Genomic DNA, 13,151 nt, shown 5'->3' with positions numbered 1-13,151 from the left:
AGTCTGATGTTCATGAACCACAAAAACGCTCATCCATCATTCACATCCAACTGCAGTCCTGTTCTCTGGCCTCAGATTTCGGTCACTGACGCATACTTTTTTGACTTGACGCATTCGTCTGACCCCTGGCCAGTCAAACATTGGATAGTTTTGACATGTAGGATGTCCTCCGAGCATCAAGTTTCCTACTAAACAAAGCCAGGGCATTTGGACCGACACATTTCAATCCAGGTCAAACTGTCCTCTGTGTCTATTGGAACAAAACTGCATTTAGCTATTCACCTGTTTCACCCAGCTCTTTCACCAAATCGGCCCATTCCATGCGGAAGAGGTTGGCACCGGTGAGACTGCCATCACCACCAATCACCACCAGGTTGGTGATGCCACGCTTGATCAGGTTCTCAGCTGCTGAAAGGCGGCCTGGACGCTCTCGAAACTTCTTGGAGCGAGCGCTTCCGATGACCGTTCCTCCCTGGAAAAGTAGACAGAAAGAAAAGCAAATCATTACCCCTTGCCCCTGTTCAAAGATGCCGGTGAGTATGCAGTTGTGGAGTTTTCTTGATTATGTGATCCCCTTTCAAACACAAAGGACACATCACAAGCTAATGAGCTGAAGTCTTCTGTTAGTGTTAGTGTTGATTTTACACTCAACAAAGCTTCATTTAATATTTATATCAGTTAATTATCATGTGTTTGATCTCTGTCAGAAAGTGTCACTGTGTGTGTGGGCGGGTGGGAGAAGGGTAGGTACGCTCATGCATGGATGTTACAATCTTCTCACTATTTGTGTATATATGTGCGTGCGTGTGTGTGTTGTGAATATGTGTGTGAATATATGTGTGTGTGTGTGTGTGTGTGGGGGGAGGGGGGTATTGTATGTTTAGTGTATTTGTCTGTGTGTTGTGTGCACATGCGTTAATTCATGTGAGTGTATGCATACGCAAATGTGTGCCTGCATATATGTCTGAGCACATTTCTATGTGAATGAATTACCAGTTGCAGAATTCCAGACACGCTGGACCAGGTAGCTTCCTCTATGTTGTCTCCTCCAGCAACCATGCCTTCGTAGCCCTGGAGAAAATTGTTCACATTTACAATTCACTCTCCAATAAATAGCACTGAACATAATTTCTCTGATGAGCTGCAACAAAAACTTGACAGAAACCTGGGCCCCAGGCCCAGGCTTCACTTATGAACACAATTTATAAAATAAATACTTGTGTAATAAATGTTTTAGTAGATCCAATGTTTATGGGTATACCTATAATGTCTGTACGAGTTCCCACAGGCACTTATATATATATACGCAATGGTCGACTTAGCTGATAATTATCGCCCTTGCCACCGCGTAGTGGCGCTTCGGTAGATTGGGTCCAAATGCAAAGCGCTGCGCTTCCGATCCAGTCACAGTTTCAAACCGAAAGCTACCTTTCATGATACTACTCCACTGAAAATCATGCCGACAGGTGGTTGTTGTGCTATTGGGTGTTCGAATCGATTGGGACATCTATATCCTAAGGATGTGTATCGTCGAAAACAGTGGGAAATTGCAGTGAGAAGGGAGAATTTCAGAGCGACCGACAGCACCCTATTGTGCAAAGAACATTTTCTTGAAAGCGACTACCATGCTTCGGAATTTGGAACTGACGGTATGTTTATGTTTGTTTGCTTTCATAGTGTCTACAACTCCTGAAAATATTGATTTTCCTTGGGAAAAATTTCCTACCTCTTTGATGAAGTAAACTTTGCATCCCAAGTAAAACCCCATGCGCACAACAGCACGGACAGCTCCATTCATCCCTGCAAGGGTGAAAAACAAAATTATAAAAATATGTAATGCAAACAAAATACAAAATAAATAAATAAAATGATGGTTTAGGTACCCTGTCAAAAAAATTGCATAGATTAGGTCAGTTTGTTCTTTCTCAGCAGTGTGTGTGTGTGTGTTATGTGCATGTGTGTTTGATTTTGTTTTTATTATTGCCGAATGGGACCTTCCTATGCTTGCCTATTCATGGGCCACCTGGAATCCCAGATTCGTTCCACTTACACTGGACCTCAGCCTGAACTGTGCAAACGCTACATCGATGATTGCCTCGGTGCCACCTCTCTCTCGTTGTCTGACCTCACTGATTACATACACTTTGTCAGTAACTACCAGACCTGTTTACCCCCATAAGTGTTTTGGAGTAATGCTCAGCCCCAAAAATAGTAATCCTGGCACAAAAATAGTAATCATCCAGCATTCGCCGCCAATTACAACGCACATGACAACTGTGTCTGCGAAACGCAATCATGCACATAATTATATCCATCATTCACAAACAAAACACATCAGTCAGTTTTTGTAGTCATCATAATTTCAAAGAAGATCACATCAAAAGCACCTGCATCACTGATTCTTTTTCTTTTGCTCGTAGTAGGCCTTTTTCAGTGTATCAAGCCCTTCTCTACTGTACTTGCGCTTGCCGAATGAGTGAGGGCGAGACTTCACCACTAGAATAAGGCTCTCCAGCGTCTCATCAGACAGACATGATCTCTGGTCAGTCCTGTGCTTTTTCACCCCATTTTGCCATTGAAAAAATCAATGCCAAACATGTGAATTGATTTTTTTTATTTATGAAAATCGTAGTCTTGACACGGATAGCGGAATGGCGTATTCTTTGCACAAAATCGTAATAAATTACGCCAAAATCGTAAGGGTAAACAGGTCTGAACTACCATCCCTCCATCAAATTCACCTTTGATATCTCTCCTTCCGCAGTCGCCTTTCTGGATTTGAACATTTCCCTGTCTGATAGCATTCTTTCCACCAGTGTTCCTGATGCTCACACCTACCTTACTTTCCATTCCTCTCACCCTTCTTCCACCATCCGGAGCATTCCATTTTCCCAGTTTCTCAGACTGCGCTGCATCTGTTCTGACACAGATGACTTTGAAGAAAAAGCAGCAGAAATGTCTAACTTTTTACTTTAACGTGACTACCCATCCAGCCTCTTGAATGTGGCCTTAAATAAAGTTCTCCGCATACCGAGACAAGTAGCTCTGCAGCCATCATCCACCTCAGACAGATCAGACAGACCTGTGGCAGTTCTGACCCACCATCCCCACAACCTACCTGTTCGCCACATTTTGAAAACCAATTGGTTCATCCTTAAGTCTAGCCCCTCTGTTGGTGAAACGTTCAGCCTGCCACCCTTGTTGGCCTCCCGACGGGACTGCAACCTGGTTCGATCCTCTCTTCGTTCACCAGTTCCCCTACAACCCGGCACACACGCATGCCAGAACCCTCGTTGCCACACCTCCCCCCACATTTGCCATTCTACCACTCTGACCGGCCCCCAAAAAGATTTCAAAATTAAACGCACGTTCTCTTGCACCAGCCGCAATCTCATCTATGCCATATCCTGTCTCAAATGCCCCAAAGTACTCTACATTGGTGAGACCGAAAGAACCCTATCTACCCGCTTCACCGAACATCTGGCAGATATTCGGCATCGCTGCTGTAGGTCTGTTGCCCAACATTTCAACAGCAGCAACCACACCTCCCTGGATGCACGTGTGAAAGGTGTCTGGCAAATTTACAGCAACTCCACAGACAGAAAACAAGTAGAGTCTGTCCACAGACACAGACAACTCCTGACGGTTTGAATGCGAAAATGTGATGTACATGTATTCCCCAAACATACTGTGGATTTACGGTACGTGTGTGAGTGTGTTTGTGTGTGAATGTGTGTGTGTGTTTATGTGTGTGTGTGTGTGTGCGTGCGTTCGTGTGTTTCTCCCCCCCCTTCCCCCCTCCCCTTTTATGAATGTGTATCACTTTTAGTCTAGTATGCCTGTGCCCATGACATCATCCATCCACTTCTCTCCCCTTTCATTCATTTCCGTTCCTAGAGTTCCTTCCCTTTTTTACATGTTTCCCCTCCATTTTCTTTCAAACCTTAGTTCGTTCCGTGTTGCATCTGCTTTTTGTTGTCTTTTGTGTTCTTGTTTTTCCTGATGAAGCTTCCATAAGCGAAAATTCGTACCGTCTTGTCTCGTTCTTGTATTGGTGAGTACAGTATTCCTTTGTTTTTTAACTTTGTTCATCTTACCACAGTCACTTCGTTGTTTTTTTTATTATAATTGTAAAAAGATTTGGGTTGGTAGGTGGTGTGGGTGGGGGGTGAGTATGTTTAGTTTATGAATAATTCAGGCCTTCTACATCAAGCAAAACCAAAAGCATGGATCAGTCTGGGAAGAAAAAGGTAAAGGTATGGGTCATTTATCCCCCAACTATCTCAGGGTGCACTGTTGTTCATTCTAGGCTATGTTATAGAAAACACTGACACAGGTCTCAAGCAAAGACAAGACATTGACGCATAAAACCATTTCTGCATTAGTGGGTATAGTGAGAACGTTGCCAAAAGCATATATCATGTGCTGAACAGGTGGAAATAATTAATCAGCCTGGGATGGTTGCACGATACACTGTAGAGGATACGCCATGTAAGCGCACATGAAATCAGCACCGACTCTAGCACAGCTTTCTTTTACTGCAAAGAGAAAAACAACAACAAAACAAAGCGAGATCAGGTTCAAGGTATGCAGAAAAAACGCAGACATACCTTGGGAATCGCCGCCACTGGTAAAAACACCGATGACATTGCCAGCCCAAGCACCGTTTGCTATCACCTGTCCTTCTTTACCAGGGGTAGCCATCACGCTTTCCCTCCTCGAAAGCTCCGCGTGTCGGCGGCTGCCTGCTTCTGGTGCAGACATATTTGGCAAGTATCCGACAAACTGTCAGAAATCCAAACGCAAGAAATGTATTCAGTGCAGATTTGGCGTCTGCAATCGACTCATCCGTTGCTATAACCTTGACCTGTAGGCCTTGAACTTCATACGACATTCATAGGACTTCCGGTGATTTGTATAATTTCAGATAATCTGCCACAAACATAAAAATGATTAGCATCAATAGTTGTTTTCTCTATAAAACACTTTTTGCTGTGTATATAAATTCCTGGCAATTATTTTGAAAGAAAACCTGTATGCTGAAATGTTACCCAGCAGCCTCGGTACTTCCTTTTATGTAGCAACGTGAGAAGAAAAGCACCATGAGGTAAGGGTTGTTGCCAAAAATTCCATGTATTTTCACGAACAACTTCAATTTTCAAGTAAAAGTAACTTGTTCTATCAATCTTGGTGTGTTTCACTCAAGAAAAACTATAAGCAAGCCAGTCACACAAATTGTCAAGCTCATGAAAAGGGTCTCAATGCGAGTCTTGTTGCACCATGAGTTGAAACATGGCCGCCATGTAGGCCAGCATTTAGCACGTTTTTCATTCATTTTCTGAAACAAGTACCTTTGCTATGTCAGCGCATCTTATTTAGTTATTTAATTGGATCTGCAGATGATTTAGATCACGGCTGTCTGAATTTGGGTAAGACTTGGAGAGACAGTAAATTAAGTGTAAGAAGAATCAAGGTACACTTTGGTCTCAGACCACAGGCGAAGGTGTCGTCCACTGGACTACTACTATCACAGAAAGACTACAAGGTACGTCACTCACCTTCGAGTCTTCTGTGTTCTTGGAGTCGCTTCCTGGGGAAAAATATTGTTCAAGACGGCTTGCCTCTTCCTACAGTCTGTGTAAGGTCAAATAAATACAGTTGAATGATTGTTTGAACTATATGCACCTTTAGTTTTCAGCTTCCGTTCGCTGCAGGTTGTTTTTAACCATCATTTATACGAATCTTCGTTTGCGAGCCGCTAATATCCACACCTCGTCTAATTATGCATCCGCACAGAATATGCATACCAGCGCTCATTGGTCTGAAACATATGTAAATATTGTGCGGCAAAGGGAAGCTACCCACGGGAGTTTTCACTTTCGGTATCAGTGAAGAACCGTTTGCCACTCATTCAAAATGAGGAAAACGTTTCAGTCGACCAATGAAAATAATCATCGAATATCCTCTTATTAACCAATGAGCGCTGGTATGCATATTCGGTGCGGATGCATAATTAGACGAGGTGTGGATATTAGCGGCTCGCAAACGAAGATTCGTCCAAATGATGGTTAAAAACAACCTGCAGCGAACGGAAGCTGAAAACTAAAGGTGCATATAGTTCAAACAATCATTCAACTGTATTTATTTGACCTTACACAGACTGAAGGAAGAGGCAAGCCGTCTTGAACAATATTTTTCCCCAGGAAGCGACTCCAAGAACACAGAAGACTCGAAGGTGAGTGACTTACCTTGTAGTCTTTCTGTGATAGTAGTAGTCCAGTGGACGACACCTTCGCCTGTGCTCAGACTTGATGAAGTGACACTCACTTACTGTCACTACGCTCACTAACAGTAACACTGTAAGCAGTTATTCCCTCATATGCTCTCGTAAATTTGGTGATCACCTAAACGATTTTGAACAGTACTGTTTCTGACACAGGCTAGGTTTTATTGGAGGACTTCAATAAAAACTTCTTTTTTTATTTGATCCTCTATCTTCTGTGTGTGCTCTTGTACGCACATGTGTAATGGCACATCTACTTCTTTTGTTGTCAGTGTTAATAGGTGCTCATATTGCAACATTGTGTCTTGACGTGTTGATTGCAGCATAAATCTTTCTAAGTTAGTGTTGTTAAGCATCTCATTACTGTTTGAGAATGGTGTATTTCTTGTTTGTTATTTAGCTTTTCCAAGATTTGCTTTTATTCATAAACAATATTCAGAATCAAAATCAAGATAGCAGAGTCTTTTTTTTCTTGATGTTAATTACATTGACAGTGGGAAATGGCGGTGGAAGTGAAACGACTTTCTGAAGAAAAAAATGTCAACGAGCTAAGTGCGTGTTTGAATCAATCAATGAATAGTATATTCTGAAATTATTTTCAAATTTGTTCGTATGTGTGTTTGGCTATGATGAAAAGTCTGCCCAAGAATTCCCATGTTTGGTAATTATACGCTATTCAGAGCCGACACTAATACTAAAATGATTGTTGTAGTAAATGTGGTACAACTACAAGATCGTTAAAATTCATGAGTACCATTGACACTAATGAACGAAACACACATCCTGTTGCAGTTTCACACTCCTGGTTTGGAGTAGAACTAACATGTCCTGCTTTCATAAATTTTTTGCTTTTTGTTTTTTTGTTTTTTGCAGTACTCTCCGTTTGCAAAAACGGCTTGCCTCAGCCGTTCTCAAATGTGGCAAAAACAAAGTTTGGTTGGATCCCAATGAAACCAACGAAATCGCAAATGCTAATTCACGTAAGTATGTGCAGATAAGCAACAGTTAACAATCATGATTATTGTAGAATCATTTAACCTAAATCAATGTACCTTTGAAATGAATATTCTGAAATACTTTTCAATTTTGTTCGTATGCATGTGTGTTTGGCTATGATGAAAAGTCTGCCCAAGAATTCCCATGTTTGGTAATTATACGCTATTCAGAGCCAACACTAATACTAAAATGTTTCTTGTAGTAAATGTGGTACAAGATCATTAAAATTCCATTGACACTAATGAACAAACAAATAGAATTATAAAGGAAAGGGGAATTGCGTAAACAAATAAAAGCTACTCGGACTATTCGAGATAGTCAGAAGTCTGTCTTCAACATATCCTTGCGAATCGTATTTTTGTAAAATTTGACATTGCTCACTCCGAGTCTAATCATATTCACAGTCAAAACAACCCTCAGCTTGTTTTGGTTTCAAAGACTTTTTCCAAGGGAATCAATAGGGTAACATTGGATTAACTTTCTTCAACACAGGTCAGAACATCCGTAAGCTGGTAAAGGATGGTCTCATCATCCGCAAGCCTGTCAAGGTCCACTCCAGGGCCCGCGTCCGCAAGAACGCTCTGGCTCGACGCAAGGGCCGCCACATGGGCCGCGGCAAGCGCAAGGGTACAGCAAACGCCCGTATGCCCGTCAAGATCATGTGGATCCGTCGTATGCGTGTCCTCAGGAACCTGCTGCGCAAGTACAGGGAGGCTAAGAAGATCGACAAGCACCTGTAAGTTCTGAGTGATGGCTGGTGTGGGGGCACCTGTCAGTGTCAGTTATGGGGTTGTGTCCGTTATGACAAACTGTTCTTTTTTGCAGTCTTTCCCACTGGTGAATTCCATGTTATTGAAAAAGATCAGGATTCTTTGTGTCACACGGACAGTAGCTCAATGTGGGAGTTCTCAGTGTAAAGATAAATTATTTAGGCACCGACAGCATTGTCCATGCACATTTTATGGAACATTACTTGTTTGTCAGGCACCAATTATTCACAAACATTCTGCATTTGAGGACAAAGTTTGTTGTAAAACTTCAAATATCAATCAACTTAATGTAACATCTCCTCGCTGGTCATGTCCAGTAAGTTGTAGGATGTCTGAGAACGATGTGGCAATCAGTCTAGCCAGCTGCTGACTTCCGGCTGCAGAAGTATTTCTGGCATTAATTGAACGTTGCTGGTGTGTTGGTCATGTACATGTGGTGGAGAGTTTCAGCTTTTTTTCTCTCAGTGTTATAGTACTAGGGTCTGGGTGGCCGAGTGGTAAACGCACTTGCCTCGGAAGCAAGAGGTTGCGAGTTCGACCCTGGGTCAGGGCGTTAGCAATTTTCTCCCTCTTTTCCTAACCTAGATGGTGGGTTCAAGTGCTAGTCTTTCGGATGAGACGAAAAACCGAGGTCCCTTCGTGTACACTACATTGGAGTGTGCACGTTAAAGATCCCACGATTGACAAAAGGGTCTTTCCTGGCAAAATTGTATAGGCATAGATAAAAATGTCCACCAAATACCCGTGTGACTTCGAATAATAGGCTGTGAAAAGTAGGATATGCGCCGAAATGGCTGCGATCTGCTGGTCAATGTGAATGCGTGATGAATTGTGTAAAAAATTCCATCTCACACGGCATAAATAAATCCCTGCTCCTTGAGTCCGAGTCTGGAGATACGCGCGCGATATAAGGCTTCATATAACATATAACATACTAGGAGCATTCGGTATCTCCAGTTTCTCATTATTTTGGGTTGCTGGTCGAAAGAAATGCGAGAGAAATGTAGTCTGCATCGTTGGAAATTGTTGCGTTGGTGGACACTTTCCTGGTTAATTGGCTACAACATAAATCTAAGCTTTGAAATACCAATACCTGGAGAACCAATACCTGGAGAAGAAAAGATGCCGTTGTTCTACCAGAGGAAGAAAAGATGGAGTTGGTGAAATGCTCTGCCCGTTATATAATGATGGCGCTTTGTTGACATTTGGAAGAGATGACTAACACACATACACTAGTTAACGGCAAGTCTTGAGGCTGCCAATCGCCATGCAGTGACTAATTCTTTGGCTAAAAGTCTTTGTGGACCACCTTTGAGAGAATGTTAATTCCTCTTGGCTAGCCTGTTGCTGCCGACTCCTGCAGGTTGTAAGATATCGGAAAAGGATGGAGTACCAAACTGTGTTGACTGCTGACTTCAGACTACTGAAGTATTTCTGGCGTTGACTAAGCAGTGCTGGTGTGTTTGTCATGAACATGGGGTTTGAGAGTGTTAGCTGTTGTGCCTGTGTTTTTCAAAAGGAATAGCGAAAAGCATTCGGTATCTCCAGTTTCTTATTCTGTTGGGTTGCTGGTCGAAAGTAATGCAAGATAAATGTAGTCTGCATCGTTGGAAATTGTTGTGTTGATGGACACTTTCCTGGTTATTTGGCTACAACATGAATATTTTGCATTGAGAAAAGCCAGTATACAGATAGGAAAAAATAGTTATCTAAAATTTGAGTAAGAAAATATGAAGAATGTGTGGTGCACTGGCAGGCACATAATTATGCCAGTGCTAAAATTGACAAGAAATGACTCGCATACACAGAAATGAAAACTTTCAGCTGAAAATAGGGATACCACCTATAATTGCGTATGGTGTTTGTTTTACTTTCATGATGGATCTCGTATCAAGGACTAATTGCAGACTTGGTAAGCTTTTGTGAAGTTTTACATCAGAAAATGTGTCAAAATGGTTTAGGCTGAAGAATTTTATTAACTCACTCACTACGAAGCACTGCTATCGCAGTGTTCCCATGCACACCACTTCCCCACGAACCACTGCGATAGCAGTGTTTGACCTTTGGATTTTTTTAGCTCAATGACGTCAATTTTTGTACGAAAATAGAGAGGCTGGCTCTCAACCAATCGTCTGCAAATTACCAAGCTAGTTTCACTTCTGTCTGCTGTAGAACGATGACGTGAGGTTTGATTTCGTACTCGCTGGCTTTGTGCAAATTTGCAAAACAACAATGGCGTCTACCAGTACGACACGTGCTGAAACACTGCTATCGCAGTGGTTCGTGGGGTAGTGGTGTGCATGGGACCACTGCAATAGCTGTGGTTCGTAGTGAGTAAACCACGCGAATTTGAAGTGATGGCCCTGCGTTCAGCGTAATTTTGATGCCAGAAAAAGGGTTATTTATACCCCCCACCTAAATCAGCTATTTTCTAAGTAAAACACTTGAAACTTTGCACTGAAGGGCATCAACATATCAACAGTAAACCCTGAAAGTTTCAAATATCTGTGTTGAGTACTTCTTCAGTAATGATTTTTTTACCAACTAATACAAATGGCCAGTATACAGTGGAAAGCATAGGAAAAATCGCACAGTAGGGAGCTGGTGTTGAGTTGCTGACCAGGAAAAGAACTCGGTTGATGCGCATTTCCTGGTGCCACTTATTTCAGCAAGTTATAAAACATCCAATAAGTATGATACCAAACCTTGTCAGCTCCTGACTTTATGCTGAACAATTACTGACTAAACACTGCTGATGTGTTGGTTACAAACTTTAGCCAAAGTATGTTGGCTGTGTTTCCTTACAAGGGAAGAACTAGAAGAAGCATTCGGTATCTCCAGGTTCTCATTCTGTTGAGTTGCTGGTCGAAAGTAATGCTAAAGAAATGTAGTCTGCATCGTTGGAAATTGTTGCGTTGGTGGACATTTTCCTGGTTAATTGACTACAACATGGTAAATATGTCTCAGTAAGAAACAATGAAGATTTGATGAGGTGGTAGAAATAGAAGTACCGTTTGTTGCTGATGTTTAAAAAAACCAAAAACATTAACATCCAAAAAGATGGAAAGACAGATGAAAATCAGAATCTGATCCGTAACGTGTCTGTGGGTATAAGTCTGATCCGTAACGTGTCTGTGGGTATAAGTCTGATCCGAACTTTCTGATAGTTTTCTTCAGTTTTCTTTTATCAGAAAATAAAACCAGAATGACAGGTATCAAAGGTGTATTTCATGAAGTTCTACAATGACAGAAAAAAAGCAAGCTGTGAGTGGACCCATGTCTGTGATGGTCTTAAATTTAATCATTGAATTCTGTTCCAGGTACCACGAGCTGTACTTGAAGAGCAAGGGTAACGGCTTCAAGAACAAGCGCAACCTCATGGAGTTCATCCACAAAAGGAAAGCAGAGAAGGCAAGAACCAAGCTGCTCAGGTATGGCAATTATTCATTTCTGTGTTTAACTAATTTATGTAAAGAAAAGTGTACACTTTCTTGTGATTGATGATAGACTTTGTGTTTTTTGCACGGCCATGAAGACAAGCATTGCCCGAGAATCCCCGTGTTTGTATGTTATACGCTATTCAGAGCCTGCACAGCACATTGGAAACCTATGTTCTTTTCATCTGTAGAATGTTCAGCTATTGTGTCGATTACAAAATAGTTTTCTTCTGTTCTTTGTTTGTTGTAACATGTAGTTAGTGTCCAGAATTCTGGTACTCGGGGTCAGTGGCGAAAGCCGCTAAAGATGGGTGTATGAGCCAGACCAGTCTGTTTTAAACTGTAAGGTGATTGGGTAGTAAGTTGTAAAACTTAGAGCGTAGTTCAGTTGTCTGTCTGTTCCAAGACCTTCAGCAGTTAGTGTCTGAGAAAAAAGGAAGGAGAGCTGAAATAAGAGATCTTGGAGATAGAGAAGGTATCTTGGAGAAACAGTTGTTTCTATGCTAGCAGTGGTTTGCGTCAAGTGAGTTGGGAGGGGGGTGGGGGCTTGTGGGTTGTTTACTGGTGGTTGTAACATGGCATACAAGAATGAATGCCAACGGCTCACCTTTTACTCTTGCCATTTCAGCGACCAGGCGGAGGCTCGCCGTACCAAGGTCAAGGAGGCCCGCAAGAGACGAGAGGAGAGACTCGCTCAGAAGAAGCAGGAAATGCTCAAGTCTTTTGCCAAGGAGGACGAGAGCTCCAAGAAATAATCTGTGTGATCTTTGTTGTCGTCTTAATAATAAACTCCTCCATTGTACATACTTGGCCTTGAAATAGTGTTTTTCCCTGGTTGTGAAAGAGCTTGCTGCGTGAATGTGGGTGTGTCTGTGAGATAGTGTGTGTTTATCACAAATGTGGTTTGAGGAGTCATGTCAGCAATGTGCATCACCGTTTCTCTACTGCCTGAGTGCCTTATTGTAGACTTGCTGTCAAGGAGTAGCTGGATAATGCACATGGCTAAAAGATGACGATTTTTACCAATCAACTAGCGTTTGAAAGGCACACCATGCAGTTCCGCATTGACTGGCCTGGACATTGTGCCCTGACATGCAAGCGTGTGTCCCGCCTGAGCTAACCAAGTCTCCCCTCCGTGCTACTATAAAATGCTAAGCTGAAGAGGGAGCTTTCAGTCGGACTGAACACCTTGAACCTCCCACTTCTAACGAAAGCTTGGGCTGTTTATAGGGGTGCCGATTTGAAGACTTGAAAAGGGTAGTTAGGGCACACACATGTTGGCGGAGCCTGTCGAGGCTTGTTAAGATGCACTTGGCCTGTATGATGTGCATCTACTCTTTCAAACTCAAGTTAATTGCTAAAACAAAATAAAAATTGTTACATGTACGTGGCTTTAATTTTGATGCCCCCAAACTCATCCTAGTCCAAACCTCCCAGGTTACACTTGTAAAGAAAAGAGTAACCTTAAAGGTCCTTGTCTACATTTTTATACCGAAATCGCCATTTGACCATTAAAATGCAGAGTCTATTATCTACAAATATCAACAATACACCCCCTTACGATCAGGAAAGACGAAGCCAGTGTAGCCGTTTGAAAATTCATTGTATTCCAGCGTAGGACTCAGAGTAGGGATATCCTTATTTGGAAAATGCCAAGCGCAAAAC

At 42.1% G+C, this 13,151-nt stretch overlaps 2 protein-coding genes and 3 non-coding genes across 11 annotated transcripts in view; 4 read left to right on the top strand and 1 right to left on the bottom strand.

Moving 5' to 3' along the window:
- The window catches only part of LOC138979885 (ATP-dependent 6-phosphofructokinase-like), a 50,826-nt gene extending 45,944 nt beyond the window's left edge, over nt 1-4,882 (bottom strand). For 5 of the 7 annotated variants that reach the window (XM_070352643.1, XM_070352646.1, XM_070352647.1 and 2 more), the window contains exons 1-4: nt 4,611-4,881; nt 1,727-1,800; nt 994-1,071; nt 283-472 (exon numbers count right to left, since the gene is read on the bottom strand). In XM_070352643.1, coding sequence (XP_070208744.1) covers nt 283-472; nt 994-1,071; nt 1,727-1,800; nt 4,611-4,764 — 496 coding nt within the window. In that variant the 5' untranslated portion in view covers nt 4,765-4,881. Of the gene's footprint in view, nt 1-282; nt 473-993; nt 1,072-1,726; nt 1,801-4,610 lie in introns of all 7 variants that reach the window. The other 2 variants (XM_070352642.1, XM_070352644.1) reach the window with 1 other exon arrangement.
- Nucleotides 4,883-4,975: 93 nt separating this feature from the next.
- Nucleotides 4,976-12,288, top strand: LOC138979887 (large ribosomal subunit protein eL19-like). The gene is made up of 5 exons (XM_070352651.1): nt 4,976-5,107; nt 7,157-7,263; nt 7,772-8,015; nt 11,370-11,480; nt 12,115-12,288. Exons 1-5 carry the CDS (start codon nt 5,103-5,105, stop codon nt 12,239-12,241), a joined length of 594 nt encoding a protein of 197 aa, XP_070208752.1. The 5' UTR covers nt 4,976-5,102; the 3' UTR covers nt 12,242-12,288.
- Nucleotides 6,905-6,971, top strand: LOC138980962 (small nucleolar RNA U54). Its single transcript, XR_011460528.1, has one exon. It is a non-coding gene; the product is annotated as a small nucleolar RNA U54 (small nucleolar RNA).
- Nucleotides 7,391-7,457, top strand: LOC138980960 (small nucleolar RNA U54). Its single transcript, XR_011460526.1, has one exon. It is a non-coding gene; the product is annotated as a small nucleolar RNA U54 (small nucleolar RNA).
- On the top strand, nt 11,574-11,641 carry LOC138980963 (small nucleolar RNA U54). The gene has a single exon (XR_011460529.1). It is a non-coding gene; the product is annotated as a small nucleolar RNA U54 (small nucleolar RNA).
- Nucleotides 12,289-13,151: the final 863 nt, after the last annotated feature.

Source organism: Littorina saxatilis, linkage group LG11 (assembly GCF_037325665.1).
Source record: "Littorina saxatilis isolate snail1 linkage group LG11, US_GU_Lsax_2.0, whole genome shotgun sequence".
Lineage (NCBI taxonomy): Eukaryota > Metazoa > Mollusca > Gastropoda > Littorinimorpha > Littorinidae > Littorina > Littorina saxatilis.
Note: the sequence above shows the minus strand (reverse complement) of the source record. Positions and strands in the feature narration are given on the sequence as shown.